The sequence below is a fragment of the Coturnix japonica genome, chromosome 4, assembly GCF_001577835.2.
Source record: "Coturnix japonica isolate 7356 chromosome 4, Coturnix japonica 2.1, whole genome shotgun sequence".
Lineage (NCBI taxonomy): Eukaryota > Metazoa > Chordata > Aves > Galliformes > Phasianidae > Coturnix > Coturnix japonica.
Window position 1 is genome coordinate 12,887,096 of NC_029519.1, and position 25,310 is coordinate 12,912,405.

The following is a 25,310-nucleotide window of genomic DNA, read 5'->3' on the forward strand; positions in this document are numbered from 1 at the left end:
TCAGACACCAGATTGCTCCTTAAAGTAACAAAGCCCAAAGAACATCAACATCCTTGTCTACTTCACTGAGTTATTAAAACCTACCAAACAATAGTAGCAATTTCAGAACTCAAGAAAGACCATCTCAACTTTGCTGTTAGGGAGTCCCTAGAAATCAACTCTTATTCCACACCACTGTGGAATGATACCCCTTTCCTCATAACTTTCAGAAAGTAACAATTCCACTTGAAGCTCTGAAATCATGGGTCACCTAACCCTTGTCAAATCCCTCCAAAAAACCTTAAAGTAGCTTAAGGACTAAGATGGTCAGAAACCAAGATCTGAGGCTACTGAAGTGCAGAATGAAAATTTTCCATTGTGTATGCAGTTGGCAAAACTCAGACCTCTAAGACCAAACTGAAAGTTTCTAATACTTCATTCTTAGAAGGTCAGGTTAATTAATGCACTGTTGAAATAGCTTTCACAGTTCATGACATTACATTTGCTCAGTTGCTATCTCCCTAAGCCTTCTACCAGCCATCTGTATCCCAGTAGCAAAAAGCGTACTTACCTAAGCATACTTGTATTTTTTAGAAACCCAGCTTAGTTGTAAATTAATGAGTTTTCAATGAAGGGGTTGATTCCCTGATCAAAATTCACACTGCTGTGGTTTTGTCTTTTCTTCCCTCCACCTTGACCCTTCATTTCTTGCACCTCCCTTATGCCAGTCCTAGCACTCATCAGATGACACAGTAATCCAATCCAGCAACTACAGAGCTATGGCATACTTTTTTTCCCTACAACAAAAAGCAGCGACCATATCCATAATCCTGCATCTGTCCTATTACTCTGGTTCAGCCTACCTAGCTAATTCAGAAATGCTGTGTCCTGCCAGAGAGTAGTATAAGTTTTGGCAGAGTTCACAGGCAATATTCATCCAGCAAGAAAGCTGAGAATAGCAGATGTGTTTCATGCAAGAGTTCCCTTGAGTTGGGAATCTTCTGTGCTGACCTATTATATCTGCACTGCCTCTGTTGTACGTGTGACCTTCTTACTAAAAAAATCAAGAGACATATGAAACAAATAGTGTTTAGATTGCTTAGGCTGACATACATACATATACATAAATATGTGCACTTTTAGAAAGGAAATATATTAGAAGGTTAATTACTTAAGTCTGTACTCAAATCAGTACTGAGAGAGAAGAAAGAGTAGATAGATGCCTTAATCCCTGAATGGGAACTCATCCTTGAGCAGTGAGACCTCAGTGAGCTCACTGAGTGACAGTGCTGAGAGATGCTCAGAGCTCACCCTTCAATTTGATCCTAAGCATGGTAATGTCTGCACACTGACAAGGAGGACATGAAGGTGATACTGCCAGCACAACGTGACCTGTCTTCTTCACTATAAGGAGTAACAGGGAAAGAAGAAAAAGAATTACAGCCCTCCCTTACTGTCACCCAGTTTCCTGTCCAAAAGAAAACACTTGAACAGGTAACTGAGTCTGTGTGCATGGCTGATGTTTGATTCGCGTGCCAACAAAATCTGACATGCCATTCTCTGCCAAATGAACCTCAGAACATCTCTGCTCAGTTCTTCTTAAAAGGAACATTAACACTGAGTTCATAACAAAGCAGTCAGTGATATCAGTAGGTTCCCAATAAAAGAAGTGAAGGATGATACTTTTTCCAAATCAAATCCATTCAGTTTTTCTATTTTTTTCCTACCAATTTTCTTCTCCCAGTTATAACCTACAATTCTCTGATGGAAATTTCTGTTCAAAATACAAAAATAAAGCTGCAGGACAATCAGCGTCAGTGCTGATAAAGCAATTCGTATGAGATACAGTTAGAATAAAAGATATGATCTTTTATTATTTAAAGATGCTTTTATCTCAAAGCATCTTAAAGCAAATGTGAGTAAAATGACAATATTCGCACATGATAGTAGGCTAACTTTCACAACACTCATACCTTTAATCTCCTGAGGCATCGGTCCTAACTACTTAGAAATGCTATACATGTTTTGTTAATGAGGTATTACAGTCATCGAGGTGGCTAGGATCTGACCATGTTAAGAAACTGAAGAATTATTAGTTACACAGTCTGAGGCAATCTCTATTGAAATAATTAGCCAAGTTTGCATTAAAATGTCACTGCTATCATGTCAACATTAGATGGCAGCAAATACCAGTACACTGATAACAAGCAAAAACCAACAAGAATACTTTAGGGTGACAACTGTACAACACAAAGCCCTTCAGACTACAGCCTTATCAGCCCCAAACAAGTATCTTAAAATGACACATTAGGCAGGAACGTCAAAGGCACCAGAATAACTGATCTGGTGACACCACATGAACCTGGTGTGTCCTTGCCTATAGTAGCACATGGCTGGTCACACTTCTTTGCCCTTTTCCTTTCTAAAACAATTACAAGTCTGCATAATTTCTACATCTGTATCATATCTTCAAATTCTGGCAACCTGCATTACCAAAGATGGATTAAAATAAAACATGGCCACCATATGCCACTAGCAAGAAAGAAATAAAAGAGTGACTTTTTGAATTATGGCACTTTACCTCTATATCACTTTTATTTAGTTTCATGCAGTAGTGGGTAGGAGAAAGGTTACAAACCTCTAAGTGCAAATTGTAAGTGATTGCTGGCATAAAGCACAAAACATTCACCACAGTGGAAGAGGCTGACTGATACACATACTAGACACAACAATCCTTGTTACGTTATCAGAGATACAACTCCAACATACCACCAGTAACTGTTAGGTGACAACATACAGCAAACAGAGTGAGAATGGATTTTGTGGTAACCATTTAAAACAGCTTGTTTAATGGCTAGAACCAATTCAACAAAGGAAGGGTTAATTGCCAACCTACCTCCTTTTCTCAGCAGATAGATGGGCACAATGTAGAGCATCACATGCTGGATGTAATATATTTCCATTTCAAATGGAAGCTGAGGAATAAGGAAAAATATTTGTAAAGAAAAATATTTGTAAATATTATGTAATAATAAATGTATATTTATTATTTATATTATTTATATATTTATAAATAAATGTATTTTTCATCTTTAACAACTGGAACCATTTTCCTTATGCCCCATCACAACGTGCTTCATTAAGTCCTTCTGTCACCTACGACTGTTACCAAAGCAATGGCAGACAATAATGGTCAGTGCTTGGAAAATACACCTAGTTATGTGGAACAGCCCAGCACCTCTAACACAACAGATGTTGTCAGTCAGTCTTCAAGCTGCAGAAGGATGCGAATAAACAAGTTATCAGTTAGCGGTAATTCAAATATTCTTCCCCTGCTTACAGTCTTTGGAAAGCTGCAATTCATCATCTGCAGATTCAGAGAACTTTTAAAGGACGAGTCAGACAGATTGCACTAAAATAACACTCTGCTAAAAATAACTTCAACCACAACTCCCAGTTCAATCTGAGCCCCTTAATCCCAGCCCAACTAATTCCAGCTCTTGATCAGCTGGAAAAAGCGGCAGACTTCTCTGAACGTCGTTCCATCTGTAATTGTTTTTGCCCATATCTGTCTGTTTAAAGATTCCAATTAAAAATTCAGAATCCAGCTCTTGTTGCAGCTTGCTTACAAAGCTGAATAAAGATGGTTTACTATTTTATATCAGATGTAAAATAATAATAATAATAAAAAGGACAATGCTACTGAGTCTGAATTCTCATAGGAGTAAAGCAAAGCCATTAGCTTGGACTCAAATGTAGTGTCATTATCCAGGCTAACATGAAACCAGATGCAAGCACTACTTTCTTGGCTTGTGTTCCAATTTGAAACAGACAGTTAACCAGGAAGAACAAAATAAAATAAAAATCAAGAAAAGCCTTCCCTTTTTGTTATTGTTTGAAGACAATGAACTCATAGTATCAAAACAGAAACATTACCAACATTTCTACATCAACAGAATTGGAGATAGGATCTTCGCACAGTTCAGTTTTCTTCCTATAGAGTGGCTAATAAACAGCAGGTAAGTAATATAGTGAGGTTTTGAATTCCATAATAAAATAAACCACCACCATATTCAGTTTTATTTTTAAGATGTTAAAACCATCAGCTGGATTTCTCTAGTGTTGGTGTCCCTAAGCTGACACTATCACTGTCCTTGTTTGCAAACTCCAAGATGTTCTGCCAGCTCCTGGGAGACAGCAAAAAAAACCTTCTATATAATCTGCTGGGTTATTTTATTCCAATGATTCTATACCAAAACATAAAACCTTGTGAGATAATAGCAGGCAAAAGCAAGAACTTCACAAAAGTCCTGAAGTGTACTGTATTTGAACCTTTCCTTCCGCTGCCCACTGGAAGACACTAAGAGCAAAGAAAGGGGATCAAAACAACTCAGAAAGAAGCGAACATGATTTTCCTCACTGAAGGAAAAATCCGTACCCCTCCCAGGTGGAGCACACACACTTGAGAAACAATAGTTCATGATACACACAACACAGCATGAGACACTTACTCCTGCCAAGTACCATTCTATGTACTGTGCTTTCAGAAGGGCTCCTGCACTCACCAAGCTGTGAGGATCAGTTACACAAACACAATGCTCAGGACACTTCTGAGAACAGTGACAGCTGTTCTCCTGCAGAAATGTTGACAGTATTTTTGTTTGTCTGAAACAAAACATTCTTTTTTTCCCCACTATGAAAGACTGATTGTTCTGAAGATGGGCACATTTCCTGGCATAGAGCTGAAAACGCGTAGTTTCTGTACAGCCAAGTCCTCACACTGTACAGTCAGACAACAAACAGAAAAAGAACACGCATAAAAGATGGAAAGCTGTACACAGCAACTGGCTCACCCAGTTCGCAGATAGCAGGTAGGTATCTGGTACCTGTAACAGAAAACTGAAAGCAAAGACTAGGTGGAAGGGGTCACTTGTTGAGTCAGGGCATAAAGATCCTCTTTGTGAAAGCAACCAAGCAATTTACCAGCATCATGCTTCCTGCATTTCATCCCATCCCTTCCTTGGAAGTTTTAAAATAACTAAAGGTACAAGACAGAAGGACAGATTCTCTACTGGTGCTATTAACTTGCACTCCAGGCTCCCTGGCAGTCTCAATGAATACAAAGTACAGGCTGTCTTCTTACTGAAAAATAAGTTTTTCCTCCTTTAAATATTCTTATCTGCAGAAAAGCAGATCTGCTCCTCATTCATTCATAGGCTTTCACTTCGATATAAAATCACACACATTTCAAAACAGATAAACAACACTGACACACACAATTCCTCTAACACGCACACAGTATCAAAACAAAACACTCAGTAACTATGTATTCAGACCTCTCACTTTTCACATATTGTAATGCCGTTTCTGTTTGAAAAATGAATGGTGTCTTGTTCCTGCAGGAAGAACATCAGCCTATGATGCAGATTCCAAAGTGCCACACTACCCAGGCTCGTGCTTAAAGGTCCTCCGCTAAGTGCCAAGATCAGTGAGCATGCACTAAGCCTCCGTCCCAGGGAGGGGTCGGTTACATTCAGTGCTACTGGACTAAATAAACACTATTTCATTGCTTGCAAGTCTGAAGGAAGGAGAAACTGTATGAAGGATTAGAGCACACCTTGTTCTTTCTGAGTAAAAGTCACACCAGTCAACAGCAGTTCTCTGAGTGTGTAACAGGGTAACCTAACATAAATCAGGTTCTGCCCTAGGGAAGTGGTGAACTCCTGCACTAAGCTTAGGAAGAAAAAACTATCTCAAAACAGTGCAGACTAAAGCCCAAAAGTCAGATATTCACATGAGAATTTCCCTCCAGAAAGTGCAGCGTAAGACCCATTTAAACCAGCTTAGACCCACTGTGACAAGGCAGCTGCTTTTCAGTGGACTATGAGGTTGCTACTTCATTGTTTTCTGAAAGTAGCACTCCTTCTGTTAATTATTTATACTTTATATGTGTAACAACAGCTCAAGTACTGTACCATAGAAGAGCTCTCATTCCATAGTCCCCTATAAAGACAGCAGAGCATGACAGAAGAAAAGGAATGGAAGGATTTTAACTCCCATGTCCTAGCCTTTGCTATAGCACGACTAGCACAACCCAGTCATTTCTGTATCAGTCGGTTTCTTAAACATCAGCAGTAAATCAGATTTGTAATCTGTAACAATTAGTTTCCTAAATATGATCAGTAATCCAGAAATGAAAACCACAAACAGGTCTCTTATTTCAGCAAAGCAGACCATAGTACAAATCAATCAGAGAAGAGGAATACAAAGTATACAGTACAAAACTCATAGGGCAAACAGCTACTAGGCCTAGGTAATAAGTGATGGATTTCCCTCAGCACATTAAGGATTGTGACAGCAATTACTTACTTGGCAGATGAGAAATAGTGCCAGAGAAATTTAGAACAGTCCAAAGACAGATGTGAAGACTTCAAACACACAAACAAAAAGCCATCAGAAATACACAATGACTATGAATGCCAGAATATCCAGGTAGGCTAAGGCTGCAGGATTCCAACCTATAAAACACCCAAATTCTGACAAGTTATAAGAGACTTTTTTCTAGGCATGCAACTACTGAGGATGAAGTTTAGTAAGATAGCCAAGAGAACATGGAGCTCAGTGCAACACTGATCTCAACAGAATGCATTTGTTCTTCCATCAGGGTTTTGCGTATTTGACTAGCATTATATATGAATTTTGTGTTTCATAAAGACATTGGTTGTCTTGTGGTCAGTCCATTTTTATCACACAGGCCAGCTCCCACTAATGATACGATGGGCTCAATCAGGCATTTGTAGAGTTAAGTGTAAAAAAAGTTTTAGGTAATAATTAATACCAGTTTCAGAAATGCATTTTTCCAGTTCTTCTAGAGATAATATTTGCACTACTTCACACCACCCGCAGGAAGTAGATTTTTATTATCAAGTAAAGGTGTGATTGTAGGTTGCATTTATACATATCATTTTGACACACATAGTATAGGTAACTGCTGAAAGATGCAGAAATATGAGCTTTAGGACCCACCAGCAATCAAAGCAGCTTCCTCACAGACCCCAGCGTGCAACTGCCCCATTACTTTTCCTTGTGTCTGACAGATTAAGCCAGTTTAGCTGTAATGCCCCATTTTGCTGTTCAGACAAAGACATCTCAGGCAAACTGTTCAGTGCAGTGAATTATTAATCACCTTAATGTGCAATAGAAATGCAGTAGACAAAGATCAGAGGTACTGCACACTGTGTACAGTAAGTACTGCTTAGAGTACGATTCTGTTCCTAAAACAGATTTAGAATGCGTAACTCTCAAGCCAAATAGCTCTAATAATAGAATCCAGCAGCTTCTGGAAACATTAAAACTGCAGCTGCATGAACAGAGATACAGCAAGTTCAGCGTCTCTGGGACTTGTCCTAATTTTTACTTTATCTATATCAAAATTTTCAGGACATCAACTTGAAGAAAAGCACCCAAAAAACTACATATAACTTAAAACCACCAGCAAGATTCCTTTAAAACTGGATCAAAGCAACATACAAGTTCAAACAATTGTAGTTACTCTAAAGTCTTGGTTTATGCAGTAGTTAGATGAGTTTATTCACATAGTTAGGATACTACACCATCCCATATAACTTAAACAGAGTAGAAAGAAGTCACTTGCTTCTATATTTCTTACACATTTCCATGGTCCCACATGGTATCCTCACTATATGAATGTGTATGCTTGCCACACAATTTGTGAAGTCAGTTTGGTAGGTCATTATCTCACATACCAAAGGACTGATGGACTGCAGATGACTTGCTTTTACCATGGTATTCCATAGCATAAATAGGCCTATCATTCAAGTTCCTCAAATAACACAATTGCATCCCCCTCCCTGCTGAAGTGGTGCCCTTCCAGTACTGAAAATAGAAAGTCGATAAGCTGAGCATCCTAAATACAACACAGCTTTCACCTTGTGGTCACCTATAACTTCATGCTTCTATTATGTATAAATCCCGACGTCCACTAGTTCCTAAACATCCATCCGTCACACACCAAGCTGACAATTAACTTTTCATTCCCTATCAATAAGCTGCAAAAGGCAGAAGATATTGACGAAAAAGAAAAAACAAAACCAACCATACTTCTAATGTTTTCTCCTGCTCCTTGCTAAAGATACACAATTTGCTGGTGTGTGCACACCTACTGCTGAACTTCTTGCTAAGTTAGCAGGCTAATTTAGCCAAGGGAATACATGTCACCAGTAAGCACCCGCTGTCTGTAAGATGATCAAGAGGATCTTGGATCTTCACTTGGAAGAGAGGATATGCAGAATTTCAGCTGAAGACAATGAAAACTACGCATACCCCAAGCTTAAAACACATCTTATATAATGAATGGTAACAGCAGAGCATCTTGGTGCTCAGTGAAATACTCCAGTTTGGTTTTTACAGTCTCACAAAGTGATGAGACAAGGTACTTCTGCTTTCCAGTGCACAGAGGCCTCAGAACTCTTGCTCATCTGTCCCTAGACAGCATCTCCTTCCCCACTTCTACAACAATAGTTATGTCGGGTGCCCAGTCTTTCATGCTCTTCATTTGTGCCGGGCACAATATATTGCAACTGTTTACAGACAATTAAGAACACAACATTTTTGTATTGAAACATACACACTAAAAAACACATCTTAAAATATCATATTAACAAAATTTTTAACAGATGAGATATATTCTGACCAAGTCAAACATTTCGTTTAGATACAATAAAACAACAGCGACAGAATTTATGTGTTTGGTTTGGTTTTTTTTTAAACTCCTAAGCTGTAAGAGAAATTTCTTGCTTTTGTTACAACGTCAGTATAAATGACAATGACATTAACAGAGCAGAATGTGCATCATCCATGACAGAATTTGGGCCAAAGCAGCCATGCCATAAAAGATCACCCAAATTATCTTATGCCTGAAGAAACACTGAAAAGAGACTAGCCTGGCAAGCAGTTGTTAAGCCAAAAATAACCTAAGCTGTATTTATTCCAAAAATACTTGCTCTTGGACATTATCCTTTGCCTCCTTTATCCCTAATTAAGGACAGATTTTTATAAGTAGTCCATATTTTTCCCGTTTAATCTCCACTTCTCTAACTCAAATGAGATCTTCAAAATAGCAACGAAAACACAAGCTAATAATTAAATCTTTCAACATTTTATCCCGAGAAGGTAATGTGGAAAAGCATTTTGTTATACTAAACTTAAGAACCAGATAGAGTTTGAAATACAAAAAGAGATGTGCTCTCTCATTTATCAGGGAAAATCAGTACAGTATTTTTTGTATTTTTTTTAAATGTCCCTTCAGCAGGAATTAGTTTTATTAAAACACACTGACAAACTACACATAAGCAGCTATATATATATATATATATATAAATAGAGACACATGCATGAATATATGTTTCTCCCATACATAATGCTTTATATATCTTTTCCATATATATATAAAGATATATATAGTTAGCAGAGAAGAAAAGACAACGTAAAACTCAAACTCTATGGTTATTTTATTTCTAAAATCTGAATAACAATTCAACTTTCTGTGTATGTGTGTGTTTTATGCAGTGAGGAAAGTCATTACTGATATGCGAAAGCCTGCAGATGGATAATCCTCTCTCCAGTAATTAAAGAATGTCTCAGGGGAATTTTTTCTTATATTAAACAGGGGAAGAAGGAAAGCACACACAAGTCCAGGGTAAGTCTTAGTTTTCAAGTCTCCTAGATCCCAGTGTGGACAGTCAACATGGCGTATCATCAAAATTCAATGTAGATGCTGATTTACAGACTTAATCCTATTAAGACTGTTGAGATTTGTAAATGGACAACCACTAATGAGATTTGTAACAGAGTCTGAAGTCCCTAACAATATCATTAACTCACATGCCATACAGATATAGATACAAACACATTATCCAGACACTGTAAACACAAAAGCGGATGAAAATAAGTGAACTCTATTTTAAAACAGACACGTAAAGTGTTGCAGAAAAGATTCTTGCAAATTAGACATGGCCCTCTATACCCACACTAGCACATCCAAGTCCTGTGCCCAAATCCAGGTAGATTATGTTGGTTACTCTTTCCTTATCCACCAACGCTGTAATCCCGTCATAAAGGTTCAACAAATTTGTCTGGCACTATTTCCCTTTATTGAAGCTATGATGGCTATCGCTTCTTTGTTTTCCATATGCTCTAGCAGAGTTTCTAGGAAGACCTGCTCCATAAGCTTACCTTGCCAGGCATGGAGTTGAGACTGACCAGCCCATTGTTTCCCCAAGTCTTCCTTTTTACCTTTTTTAAAAAAGGAGTTAGATTTCTCCCTTTCCAGTCACTAGAAACTTCAGACTGCCACAGATGCTCAAGTATGATGAACAGCTGCCTTAGCAACTTCATCAGCCATTTCCTTCAGGACCCCCAGACACATCAAATTAAGTCCCATGGACTTGTGCACATACCACATGCTATTCTATGGAGTTTATTTCAAAGCCTCTATGTTTTACCTCTGTTCAAAAGCCAGGCCAGAATTGTCAAAGTACTTTCTTCTACACCTAGAATAAAGCATTGTTAACCTTCCACGCTGATTTATAAACACAATCACAAAAATGCCAGGATTGGAATTTTGACTCCATCAGAGTGACCTGAACCAGGAATCTACAGACTGGTTAAATGAACTATATACAGTCAGATGAACCGAGGGTCAAGTAACCTTACAGATAAAAACTTTTAGAAATAAATTAAAAAGGAAAAAATAAAGTACACTCACCAGGCGTGTATTAACGACAGGAAACAGCAATGCCAAGAGAGCCCCATTCAGCATATGCATCTGCAACCTTCGAAAAGAGGAAGTGGTATTTTCATTTCCAGTCTGAAATGTAGTATTTTCTCTTTTTATGTAGTATTTCTTCAATAAAAATCAGTCAGTGATTTGAGAAAATTTGAATAAAGCCACAGTTAAATGCAATAACTAGGACAAAGCCTCTCTTTAAATACATATTTAAATACTTTCCTAAGTAGGACTGCTTTCTGTAATGAGCTTTGGATTCCTAGAAGGTCTACGCTGCCCATTTATGTTAATCCAGTTCATGATACAGGTTGCTAAATGCTTGGAATTTTGCTGTTTGTCTTTTAGAGCTTGAAATACTGTATTTGATAAGATTTTAATCCCACACAACTTTACATCTGTACAACTTAAAAAGCAGTGCAATTCCCAAGTTGTTCTTCAAATGTCAGTTATATGTCAGAGTGTCAGAGAACAAAAAAATCACTTCTGAAAGGCAGCAAGTATTGTGGCCACTGCTTTGCAACCAGTCTTATGGAAGTGAATAGTAAATCCAGGATTACCTAGATACCAGGCATATTTTGCACTAAGATGAAGAGATACTAACTATTATAGTATCTCTGCATTTGGCCTGCTCCAATAAGGAACAGCAGGAAGAAGTTGTGGACACAGAGCAGCACTTCCAAAGCAATTTCATTAGGCAGAACCCACAGTCATTTTTCCAGTCAATGCATATATTAAGACAAGAAAGAGCAGAGTGAATGGCCATCATGGCAACCTCAGCTATTCTTGATTACCTTTCTGTCTGGGAAATCCCATGACCCTCCCCACACTCCAGCTAGTTGCTACCCATGCCTACTTACCGGGCTCTTCCTGCACACTGGAAACATTTGTGGTTCCAAAAATTAGTAACAATATAGTATATTTCCTAAAATATTGCTTATCTTTGAAAAAAATACTCAAAATCAATGAGAATTTAAGACACATATTTCATATGTACAGTGTTCAGTGAAGACCAAGTATTTTTTAGCAATGTATGATAATACCTTTCTCAGTGTATCCTTTTTTCAATCTGACCAATACACTTTTCCCACTGAATATATACCTTAATACTTTCTTACTTAAAGCTGTGATTAATTTCTGAAATACATTTTGCAAAGTAGACAGAAATACAGTAAACAGGAGGCATTACCTGAAGAGAATCATCGCAGCCCGACATGGAGGGCAAGCAAGAAGAAAAATCTGTAATATCAGAAACAAATTAAAATTAGTGATATATCTTGTAGACATCGTTTTCAATATCTTTCCTTCTGAGCCCCGGATGCAACAACCTGCTTCTAACAAGAATAACTGTTTTACAGTAAAGATAGAAAAGACTAAAAAAAAATTAACATTCTTTAACAAAACACACATTTTTATGTAAATTCACATTTTCTATGTGTAAAAGGATTACAGAGTACGAGCAGCATCTAGGGCTGAGCTTCTGCCAATGCCTACCTGATATAATTGTTCTAAAAACAAAACCAGAACAGTCTTTCCAAGGCCTCATACAAAGCAGAATGCTGTACTATCAACCCTATAGCCATCAGTCCTCACAAGGTCTTCACTGTGCTAGTGACCAAGCGTTTACACTGACAGGCCTCCCCTTTGTTTCAGCAGTGTAGGTCCCAGCTCCCAGAGCTTTAAATTGAGATGGTTCTATAAAAGCCTCTTAAAGTACTTCCCAAAATAAGGCTACCACAGTATCTGTTCTACAGATGAGCTTAGAAGTCATCTTTAAACATTTAAACTATTAGCCAGACATTTCACATGTCCAAGAATAACACGATACAACTGTAGAATATTATATTTGTCTTTCTATGCAGATCACACTCCTGCCATAGATAGGATCTGATTTAAATCATTATGTAGTGAAATACCATTGCAACTATGCCCCATATAAATTCAGAGGATAATCACCATCCTTGGATACTGCTATTTACTACCTCTCACAGTAAGTTAAAGCATTTCATATCAGAAAGTCTTTAGATATGAAGACATGACATAAGTAAGTGCTTTGTGATAATTATAATGTACACTACTAAAAATAATTCCTACACAGTTTGGTCCACTCTCCAAAAACAAATATTCCAGCAAATAAAGAGAATTGTGATTTTTATTGCTGTTGTCAAAATAAATTCATAATAGATTAATTCTCTGCCAACATACCAAACAAACTATCATTAGACCACTGCAATGTGGTCTAAACAAACATTTGGAGAACATGTCTGTTTTGCAGAGAGCTCACCATACTTTCTTTCAAGTGCTGCAGGACATATCTGTGCAGATACCACTGACACATTCAGCTACTGCCAAGTCACACAGTTCATTCACATCAGCACAGAAAAAGATCTGTTCTTCCAGTATAAAATGCATATTCTTATTTCTTTCAACCTAAAAAACAAAAAAGCAGGTTCCTCTTTTCTCTGCATACACAAAATAAGAGAAACAGAAGTGTCCTGATCACATCACTCACTTCCTTCCCTGACACAATGCAGACTGCTCCCAGTACCAAGTCTGCATGTTGCCTACTGGATGAGTATCACCACAAAGGATCTATAAACATCTATAAAAGTACTTCACTACCATGAAGACCAACAAAGAAGAGTAACACATTCATGACTACTTATTTCCAGGTCAGTAAGAAACAGTTTTTTAGAACTAATAAGGCAAAACAAGCATTTAATATTTCCAAGTATACAACTCCTTTGGCTGGGGGGAATCTTTCAGAAAAGATGTTTGAGGGCAACAGAGAAAGCTGGAATCTTCACGTTCAAGCTTTACAGTAACAAAAGAGATCTTCAAATGTTTCAGCACTAGCAAATTAACACCAAGCACTTTCTCCCTAAACATGTAAGTACTTTCCTGAGGTAAATAAACCTCGTAACCTGTTGAAAGGGAGGCTTCACAAGGAACATTTTATTTGATTTTCAAAGAACTATGTCACCAAGTAGATTTAAATGTTATAAAAAGTATTTCTGCGAGCTCAGCTCACAGAGTAATTAATGGTCTGAAAATAATCCAGTTCCCAGAAGACATGCTCGCAAGCTCTAACACAAGCATTCACATCCACATCCCAAAAAAAAAATCACATTACATTTCACTGTCATACTGAAAACAAAATCCTCTGCCTTGTAGGGAAAATAAAAAGTAGCAGCGTTTCGAAGACCAAACAACATCATATCAAATTAGTGCACAGCTGTGAAGAACTCCCAGCCTCTGCTTCCCTGCTGGCACTCCTAAGGATTTACATGCACAGCCCATCACAGATGATGCCTCCACTTCCTTGCCGGAGCATTGCACAGTTCTGCTGAGAATAAGGCAGCACCTACTTTAAGGTATCCTGAGGTGGGCTTCTCTTCCTTCAGGGCAGAAAAAACTCTATTTACACTAATGGAAAACTTTAAAGTCAGATGTGTAACTTGTTACACATGTTACAAAGAAGTAGGACAAAAGAATTAACCAGAAACTTAATCTCTACAAAAGTAAGTATTTGGGGAAGTGAAAAACAAGCTATAAGATACCTTTCCTTTGTGTTATATGTTACACAATAAATTCAGGGCACAGTTCTGACTGCTCCTGTCCACTCTGACCTCTCTCCAAAAAGCACAGAGATGACAAGCATGACCAAATCTTCAATCTGTCAAAAAGTGAACAAACAAATAAACCTTGCAGGGTATAAGTAAGAGAAAGAGAGGGTACAAAATCATCAAATCATCAGTGGTCTTGAAGAAGCATACAAATCAGTCCTAGGTGGGGATAACACTGTGAATAAGGACATTCAAGTCCTTTTCCACCAGCACAGGACCAGGAGATTACCCAGTATTTTTTCAAGGAATGAGCTGTACAGAAATTCACAACACTGTTAGATTGGCAAACAGGTTCACTTCAACTTTAAGGACGCTGATGAAAGTAGAAGTCAAAGTAATTTGTAACTGCTCTGCCATAAATACCATTGTCCATCCCAATGGGAAATATTTCCAGCACGAGAATCTGCCCAGCCAGCACCCCCTCCACAAGCCCAAGTACAAAGGTCACACCACAACACATGACAGATCAGCAGGGCTGTTACCATTTGGAGACTGTAATGTACAGGATTGCTCTGCTTAACTGTTCCTTTACCAAGACAAAAAAATCAGAAAGAAACAGACCTCACAACTAACTCAGAAATGGGTTGCAAATCCTTCTATTCCATGTTCCCCTTCTTTGTACCATACTCTAAAAGAAAAAAAAAAAAAAATCTAAGTAATATCCACAGGATTAGGACAGGCTGGAAAGTAAAAGAAAAAGGATGGTGTTTTTCCTCCCTGTAGCTGTAAATCTTAAATTCAAAAGCACACATGTATGTGAATTTGTCATTAGGTGTTCCACAAATTCCAGAGAACAGTTTCTTCTTAAATCTGATTGTATAAATTGTGTTGCTGTGGCAAGTAGAAGAGCCTGTATGTACAAAGCCTACTCTGAAGACAGTAACATCATAACTTTGAGTTTACTGAGAAAGCTTCTTTAACTACCAGCACGATCATGTGAAAGACTACAGATCTGAAAGATGCCTTGTTTCTACCTTCAGACAAAGGAATGCTGGCCTACAGCAAAGCATTTCATCATCTGGTTGTAGATAAACTGTTCTCTTCTTTAATGAGTGAAAACAGCAAAGTCTATTGAGACTCACCCCACTATAAAGCGAGGTCAGTGGAGAGACAGAAACGTGTAACACGTTATCCATCTTATCTAATCAAAACTAACTGAACAAGACCAAAAAAAAATGATTCATAAGGTAGAAGTAGAAGAAAAGAACAAGTCACACCAATGGTAGCCAATGACAGGACACAAGGAAATGGAACCAAGCTACACCAAGGAGGCCCAGACAGGAAACTGGTAAAGATTTCTTTACCACAAAGGTGGTCGAACACTGGAAAAGGCTTCAAGAGATGCAGAAAAGCACAGCTCTTCTACTGCAGCTGTCAGGTATGTCCAGAGACTACTTAATTTGTCCTGTAGAATTTTTTTGATTAGCATTAAGAACACTCATCATTCAAAGCAACATTACTTGGAGATAATTCAGTAATACCACAGTAAGAGTCGCTCCTGAGGTCTATAGAGCAGACTTAGAGAAATCTGAGTGTGTCAGTCCTTCCTTCCAGCCTCACAGCTCCACTGAGATAAAAGAAGCACACTGAACAATTCCCATCCTCTACTCTACAGTCTAATGTCTCCTAAATTATCAATGGTCCCTTGGACATCCTTGGTTAGCCTTCCATCCCATTGCTTTAGCTATTTTACTGACTGAACCTGTACTCACCTTCTTTTACAGTCTTAGGTGGAAGATCTGCAGACTTCTCATGTTTTACAGTTAATTATTAACACAGAACTAAACTACTTCTATGTATACAGCAGAATTAGTCAGGATATCTTAGAAACTGGGATTTCAGAGAGGTGTCACTGAGCTTATTTTTCTTCCTTGTTCTTTAATCAAGATTTGCATCATCCCTTTGCTGGCAGTGCCCGAGTTACTTCCTCCTCCATTCCTAGCCTAACACAATTAGCAAAACCTGAAAAAGAAACATTGGGAGGGAGAACAAAAAAGCTGATGAAAGTAACATTCAAGCCTCTAACTTCTTAACAAACCTAAATCATACTGAATTTAGATTACTTTCTCTTTATACCTGTTACTGACACGGAGAGACCTTGCGAAGTTTCCCAATAAGATATTCATGTGGATATTGGTCTGTCTTTGCTTTTGTTACTTGCTGCCCTGAGCGTGACATTCCATATCCATTTCCTATAGTAGCAAAATTGATGTAATAGAGACCTGCTTTACTCTTCCCCAAGCCTCCAGCGCCAGAAGGACATCTGGAAGATTTCCTTGTGATGTACAATTATATGCTGGATAAATGCAGCCCTTTCAGACTGAACACATAAGAACAAATTGACTGACATTCATGTTTGTTTTGGCTGGTTTTAGGGTTTATTTGTTCTTTTTTGTTGTTGTTGTTGTTGAGTTGCTATGGCACATTTTCTGAACACATGGAAAAGCTCAGCTGCTCCCTGGCCTTTCACAATACTTAATATATAGATATAAGTCTTTGTTCAACTGAAGAAACGCAGTAAAAATATGAATAAAAATATTTTTCTCCCAGTACTCTGGGTTCACATCACGGAACCCTATATGGGGAAAAAATAAAAGCCATTAGCATGCCCACTAATGCTTTCTAGTCAAATATTCTTAACTTGTTTTTCATACTGATAAGGAGGCTTATAGTGGTTGATAAGGATTTCTCTGAATATCTTCAATAAATCATTTTCCACATTCATTACTCTAGACTTGAGAGGCACGGGCTGATCATTCTGTGCATAGAGAGGCTTTACCAATGAGAAACCAAGCAAGAGTGCTTTCACTTACATGTCAGAAGCTCACAGAGTAAAGAGCACTTCAAGTTTGTGGGTGAATGCACATGTTAGATGTCAGTAGCAAGTGGCAACTACCCAATGATTCTGTTACATGTAACTAACTGAATATTTGGAAATCATTGTTGATTGCATACAGGAGGCCATACCAAGTGCACATCCTGCAGTGAGAAGTATCTTTAAAAACATTAGGACAATTAGTGTTCCTCAAATAAACTGAAATAATACAATCCATAAAAAGCTACGACATATAACAACATATTCCTGATAAAATTCCTGAAAAAAAATGCTATAAACTGCCAAAGTATTACACTAGAAATGCTTTACTTGGCAGTCTGAACAAATGTCAACCCTTACTGTATTTATCTAAAGCCCTGAGGAAGTGTCACGAGAAACATGAGTCCTGTTACACATCCAGCAGGTTTTAAATTCATGGCACAGAACTTCCTCTGGCTGAACATCACCACGGCTCAGGTTGCTGTACGCCCTACAACTGCTTCAGTAAAGCTCACCGCCTACTATCTACTACTACAAGAGCAAACACGTGTGGCAGCGTAACGGAGACAGCAAAGGAGCATTTCTCAAGAATGGAAGCCAGAAGATGAAAGTCACCCCAATCCCTGGAATATTTATGGCGTCCCATATGGTTACTGCTGTTATTTCATTTATTCTACAGCTCCACCGAAGTCCCTATAGACATCAGACAGTGATTCCTGAAAGACCAGTTGAATATGCATTATGCTTAGCAGTGAAACATTAAAGCACTGGACAGAACAGCTGAAACCATTCCTAAGAGCCCCATTCTCCAAAGTAATTAAATAAGTAGATGACCTCAAGTTGCTCAAACTACGTAAGTTACATTTTGATTAATATTTGTATTAAATCTATGATCTTATCAAAACAACATCCACTTGCCTAATAATTTCTCTAGTTTAGTTAATAATCCTCACTGTAAATATTTAGGCTAACAAGCTTTTTCTGTCTACAGTTTCCAGTTGCACAATCCCTACCTTTTAGAGAATCTCATTACCTCTTATTTCTCCCCTTTTTATTCCTTTCCTCCTAAGAATACACAGAATAAAGGGGAGAGCTACCAAAGTATGAGTTCTATCCTCAAACACAGCAGGTATTTCTGAAGTCTATCAGTTTGGTCTGAATCTTCAACACACCAAATTCCTCAGCTGGAATGCTTGCTGTACCATGAGATAATGTCATGATCTGCATCACCTTGACTGAAGTAAACGAGCATCCATTTTCAGCTCAAGATACAGCATGTGCTGGCCAAATCTTGTCCAAAGGGCTGAACCGTAACCTCTTCAAAGTCAACAAATCACAACTCGCAGCCTGAAAACATTTGCTATTCTGTTTATACTTATTAAAAATGTTTATATTATTTGTAAGAACCTTTGCCTTACCTCATACTGATATTTCTCAACTCCTGTATTACATACTGAGGTTCAACGAAAATAAGCAAAGTAAACTAAATATACAGTCTTAAACTTAACACAGAAAAGCTTCTATACAGCTCAAGATATTATGATATGAATTACAACATCAATTAAAGCCTCTACAATATTGTAACAATTAGAAATAATTAGTTACTGAAAGGGCAGACGAATCCATTCAAGCAGCCATGTCTTCTATTAACTGAATGCCAAACTATTAGTTCAGGAGAATCCCAGACCACACATAAAGGAACTGCTGATTCGCCTCATGACACATCACCTCATCCCTGTGCCCCCGAGCTGCCATTGTCCTTCCAGAAGGAAAATATACCCACAGGCAAGAAATAAGACTTGCCACCAAGAACTACTGCTGCTTTCAGTGCTTTAATTGTTTTTCCATCTGCCCTTTTTACCACACACAGCAATGAACTACCTTTCTAGGAATCAGCTTTAATAGGAAATACTAAAGAGTAATTTGAAATTACTGAAAGGCTTTGTACTCTGCAGATCTAAAAACGAAGCAGCTCACATCATAGCCCGGCCTGTTTGTGAGCAGCGATTATGGCCATCTTCCACTTAAATGATGGACTTCATGGGTACCAGATAGGATTTAAGAGCCCAGAAAGGATTGTTTCTATCAAAATCCCCAGTATTTCTGCAATCAAAGTTTCAGGATTTAATGCCTCTAATTTTAATTCAAGGCTTTGAAGAGATAGAATATAGAAAACATACACAATCTAACTGGTCTCTTCCAGATATCAAAAAACTGGAAATAATGAACACGGGATTTAGTATTTACTGAATCACAGGTGCACTTTGCATTGATTTTAGCTATATGGGCATCAGTTCAAAAATCACTGGATGAAATTCAACTCTTCATTATTTTAGGCTCATCTTTTCCTTGCATTTTTCCTTCTCTACAGCACACAGATGCCTGTCCTTTGCAGCCTAAAGTGCATTCTACATACAATTAGAAAAGAATTATGACAGTCTACCAGCTGGGGATCTACCTTGAAGTTTTTCTATAAGAACACTTGCCAACAGCCTTATAGAAAACTCTTCCTAAGCTAAAACCAACCTAAATCTCATTTTATAGCTTGGTGTTCAGCCATCATTCTGAAGCAAGACACTGGCATATTTAAAGCAAAGAGGTGGACAACTCAGAACATCCTAAGAGAACCAGCTGTACCACTGCTGCCTACAAACCCTAGGATTGCTGCACTGAAGCATTTCCTACATCTTGTCTTCCAGATACCTTGGTCACAATACAGACACTATACAGACTTTATCTCTGGGTTGAGTTTATATTTGTCTACATCTGATCTTAGCTGCCTGTATCTCCTGCTTGATGCCCTATGGGAAACCCAGAGACAACTCCATGTATGTAATTTAGTTCAGTTACACTGATTGTGAGCAACAGTTGCAAAAGCCTCCTACACAAAATATCTAGAGATCAATAACAGTTATTTGCAATCAGATGAGTCCTCCCTCTTGCGCTTCTGAAGCAGAAACATACAAGATTTCCCTCACATCTCAAATTTCAATGCAATAAATGGTTCCTAAAATACTTCAAACGATCAGTGTCTTGAAAATGTAACACAGTCTGCTAAACATATGCTGGATTCCTCCTGCTGTGCAAGGGAACAAAAGTTTACAGCACCCCAGGGGCCTTCACTTTTAAAAAAGAACCCCCCATGACTTTCCTGTTAGTGCAGCTTTTATGCTGGCTTTGCAGTGTCACCGATCCAGTCATACCCACCATATGCACTCAGTCCTAAAATGAGCATTAATTTCTAGAGTTTCATCAGGACCTTTTCCCCCCTTTATTGCACCATAGACTGTCACTCTGCACAAAAACACCCCAACCCCACAGCGCAGGAACAACACATTAAAGAAACAGCGGGATTTTCCATCTCACTTTTTGCTTAAAACGGATATAAACTTTAAAAAACCATTTATCTCTCATTGATGCTGCGCTTTACATTACTGGTGAAAAAAACAACAGTTTCCAAGCTAGGCAAGACACCCGAAGCAATCACAGGGCTGGAAATCAACAGCAGTGTTTCCATATTATCCAAACAGGTGGCACGACAGCAGCAAATTCAATCCTAAAACCAAGTCAACTGCTTCAGCAATTAAATATGTTCATTCAACCAACACTCCATCCTTACAGTAACACACGTGAACTAGTTTTTTCTGCTTATGAAAAAGATTTTAGATGAACACAGGTTGGTGTGATAAGCAGAACTTAGACAGCTGGTCAAAACAGACTCATTTGTAGACCACAGTAGCCATTATTCTATGCAGTCCTGTGTGCTCAGATGCACCACAGGTATAATTCCCATTCTATTTTGTCATTTTATTTCAGCCTCAGGTCTTTCAAAAGCACAACCTCTATGCAGATGAAGCCTGAAGGACAATTTCCAGTTCCAAATATTTTCTGGCTCAGAGCCCAGAGCTTTTGCTGTGCTGAGGAGAAACAGCCTCACATGAAGAAAACAGAAACTGAGTGGATGAAGAGACCTTTACAAACAGCTACTGCTGGCTTCCCACTGACAGGGCTGTGAATGCTATAGCTGCTTCAACTTTTCACCTCCTACCTTGTTCATCCTCATATTCTGGTCCCGCTGTGACACAACATAGAAGCTACTGTAAAAACAGAAGCACATTTTCATGTATTTCATCTTGCCAACCTATTGCTGTCAGCAAGCTCAAACCAGAAGAACACTTTCAAGATTCTACCTACTATGTATTATTTTCCTGCTGACAGAAGTCATTGACTACCATTGTTTCTAAGTTGAAAGTTGTCCATTTTGCAACTATGTTATTTCCCTTTCCTAGGGAGTAATCAGCACGAGATAGGAAAGAAGGTACCACTACTGGGCTGAAATAAATTAATAACTGCCTATATCTGACTACAGAAGTTAACACTCTACTTCTGGGGCTGGGTTTTAAGAAGTGAGCTAAACGTTACCTCTAATTTACCTGTAAGCACTGGTTTTTAACTGAATGGTTTGGGTTGGAAAGAACCTTTAGGAGCATTAAATTCCAGTCCCTCCGCTAATAAGCAAGGACACCACCCACTAGACCAGGTTGCTCAAAGCCCCATCCAGCCTGACCTTGGATGCCTTCAGGGTGAGAGCATCCACAACCTCACCAGACAACCTGTTCCAGTGTCTCACCACCCTCACAGTAAAGGATTTCTTCCTTATGTCTCATCTAAATCCACCCTCTTCCAGTTTAAAGCTATTTCCCCACATCCTGTCACTATATGCCGTTACAAAAAGTCCCTCCCCAGCTTTCCTGCCTGTAGGCCCCCTTCAGGTACTGGAAGGCCACTATAAGGTCCCCCCAGAGCCTTCTCCAGGCTGAAGAGCCCCAACTCCCTCAACTTGTCTTCACAAGGAAGGTGTTTCAGCCCTCTGATCATCTTTGTATCCCTCCTCTGGACCCGCTCCAGCAGCTCCATGTCCTTCCCATGCTGGAGGCCCAGAACTGGATGCACTACAGATGGGGTCTCATGAGAGCAGACAGGCAGAACCACCTCCCTCATTCTGATGGACACTCCTTGTTAATACCATAGTGCCATCATAAAACAATATCATAATACTGTACCAAGAGAAGAAAGAATTCAACTCATAATGGTAAAATGTCATCATCATCTTCTCAGAGAATTAACAGGAAACATTCCAGTAAATAGAGAGTGTTGCCAAGCAATGGAATGTGACTATAGTGTTTTAGTTTTCAATTATTTGTACAGCTCTTGGAAACCTTCTGTTTTCCACTTCCTTACCAATACTAATTGATTGTGCAACAACTGTTACCACTTTACAGAAAGCATTTCTACTATGGTGTAAAATACTGACCTCGCGCTGCCTCACGGCTTAGGAATTCACATAACCTACTAATTAAATTCTGGAACAGGAACTTGATTTCCGTAGAGGCCCCAATTATTGCTGTAAAAGCCTGTGTGACCCCTCTTGAAAGGATCCCCATCGCCCCCAGATCTCTATACTACCAGTAAGACATCTACAAACAGACAAGGAAAGGTGTTGGTCCAATTTGTTATTTCTGACTTCTTTTTAAACCACAGCAGCTCTAAAAAAAACAACAGTCTTTCCTATAATCTTCTATTTGGTGTTGAGTTCGGATTCTGAAAGGTGCCCAGTGTTGATGGCAGAGAATCAGTAAAAGGATTATTTTTGACATCCCACATTCCTTTATGCTCTCAGTGAGCTACATACACACACAGAACTAGACACAAATAGCCTGTAAGCTTTAGGTACCACAGTGCACTCACTAATTATGAACTCTATTAGTTCAACGGCAACACACACTGTGTATTATCACCCATCAGCAACTAAGCCACAACTTGTTCGAACGCCAGGGATTTAACCTTTGCTATGCACTTCTGTGCATAGGCAGGCAAAGCACCACCTCAGTAGATCCAAAGCCGAGCCTTACCTGCATCACGGTGACCACATGGCAGGGGTTCAGCAGGTAGATGACCGTCCTGGTGGCGAACTTGAAGCCAACCTCCAGCCCGAAGACGAGGCACAGCGCCACGAGCAGCAGGTTCTTGCCCAGGCTCTCGTGCTTGTTGCGGGGCTGCTGCAGCAGGTGGCCGTCCAGCTCCTTCAGGTGCAGCTGCCGCAGTTTGCAGAGCGCCACGAGGATCTCGGCGGCTCCCAGGCTGAGGAACACCAGGCTCTCCACGAAGCGCTGCCGCCCGGACAGGAAGGCCGCGCACTCCGGCCCTCCGTTACCGGCAAAGCTGGGGTCCACCCCGCCGTACAGCCAGTCCAGCAGGTTGCGGAGGCCGTACCGGGACATGGCGGCACGGTGCCCCTCGTCCTCCCCGTCGCTGCCCGGGTGCAGGTGGGAGCAGGTCGGAATTAACGCCAAAATGCCGTCGGGCTGGCGGAACATGAAACGCCAGTGGTCCCGCTTCCTCCCCGCGCCTCGGAGAAGACTTCCTTTCCTTCGTCTGGAGCCTGCAAGGAGACGGACGGACCGACGGATGAATGGAGCCGGCGGGTCCCCGCCCGGCACCGCCGCTATCCCGCACCGCACCCCACGGGCCGGCCTCGTACCCCGGGCCCCGAGCCGCCGGCCTCGGTGAAAGCAAAGGAAGGAGAGAGCGGCGCTCCTCTCAAAGGCGCCGAGCCCGAGCGGGCGGGCTGCTCCCCGCCGCCCTGCCGGCCCCTTCCCGGCGTCGTAGCATCACCCCACCGACGTGCCTGCCTCACGCCGAAAAATGGACGAGGCCCCCCGGATTGGCTGAGCACAGCCGCCCGCTCCGCCCTCGCTCCACCCCTCGCTCCGTGCAGTCCCGGCTCCCCCCCTTTCCCCGGCTCTCTCCGCTCAGGGCAAACGCGGCTTATGAATATATAATGCTGGTTTGAAGTTAAAAGTGCACCCATGGGCCTGTCGCTACTAGTCCAACAAAAGAGACGTGCTCACAGCTTGATCCTGTTCTCCCTATGCCACATACCCAGGTTTCTTGCACCCACCCAGCTATGAGGAAAAGGATTGGTACAGCGTGACTGCAAGAGGTTCATTTCCTTGTGAACATAATGTAAAGAAATCACCGCGTCTGAGATAACACCACCCAACAATGTGTTGCTATGCTATTTATAGGTCTCTTTCACCTGCAGAGTGAACTCCTACTATAGAGGAGTTCAGAATGGGGAAGACCCAGAAACCAGCTGGTACAAACCACAACAGCCTTTCTCTTCCCCATGCTACTCATTCTCTCTCACACAGTTCCTCCATTATTGCCAAGTTCCAGCTTCTTCCAAAAGCACCCTGAACTCTGAGTAAGGACTGAGTAGTATTGACAGAGCACTGAGCACTTGCTCTCTTGTTAATCACATCTTCTCTCCCTTTCACTAAGTAATTTATGCTCTCTTTGAGATCCATTGTAAACATACATAACTCGTGTGTCAATAGAAAAGGTTCTCTAAAAGTAATAAGTTCCTGTAACTAAAATGTTTGGACAAGAACCTGAGGCTGTTTCTCCTGTCTAACATTAGACTTATTTTTCTGTCTGTGAGGTCTTAAAATTATCAAAATTGTGAAACCTGACATCAGTACATGAAGAAATGCTGAGGCCTCAAGTGAATCAAAAGTCAGCCACCCAGAACAGCCATACACAGAGCCTCTGCAAGCACAACACCTGCCTTGGAGCTCCATCTTAGCTCTGCTCTGGTCCCAGGGGATTTATTCCTGACAAATAAAGAAATTCTGACACATTAAGTTCACACAGGAGGCCCACAGCTGCTGTAACGCAATGGTACACATAGAGTAATGACAGCACAGTTGGCAATGTCCTCAGCTGCAGCAGGTGAGGATAAGCTCAAACATAGCAGCTACAGACATAAAAATAAAGGATAAAAAGCTGTTTTTATCCAAGTAAGCAGGAATCTCCAACAAGATGCCCTCACTTCTACTGCCATCCCTTAAATGAGGTCTGGGAAGGGATGGATCCTGGCTCCACCTCTTCCAGTCACTCAGGTACACTGCACACACCTGAGCTCCCTGGGTTTGTCCTGCCTTCCCACCAGGTGCTCAATCACTGCTTCAAGCTGTGACAGCATTTCCACTACAGCAGACAAGACTGAACTGAAAAAACTATG

General features: G+C 40.0%; 1 protein-coding gene across 4 annotated transcripts in view; it reads right to left on the reverse strand.

The window, feature by feature from the left end:
- Positions 1–25,310, reverse strand: part of TMEM164 (transmembrane protein 164) — a 90,511-nt gene that overhangs the window by 13,980 nt on the left and 51,221 nt on the right. For 2 of the 4 annotated variants that reach the window (XR_004306992.1, XR_001554616.2), the window contains exons 1-4: positions 23,137–23,941; positions 11,973–12,022; positions 10,766–10,832; positions 2,876–2,954 (exon numbers count right to left, since the gene is read on the reverse strand). Coding sequence is in view for 2 of the 4 variants with exons in the window: in XM_015860466.2 (XP_015715952.1) it covers positions 2,876–2,954; positions 10,766–10,832; positions 11,973–12,022; positions 23,137–23,601 (661 nt within the window). In the remaining 2 variants the exon portion in view is untranslated. Of the gene's footprint in view, positions 1–2,875; positions 2,955–10,765; positions 10,833–11,972; positions 12,023–23,136; positions 23,942–25,310 lie in introns of those variants that run through there. The other 2 variants (XM_015860466.2, XM_015860467.2) reach the window with 2 other exon arrangements.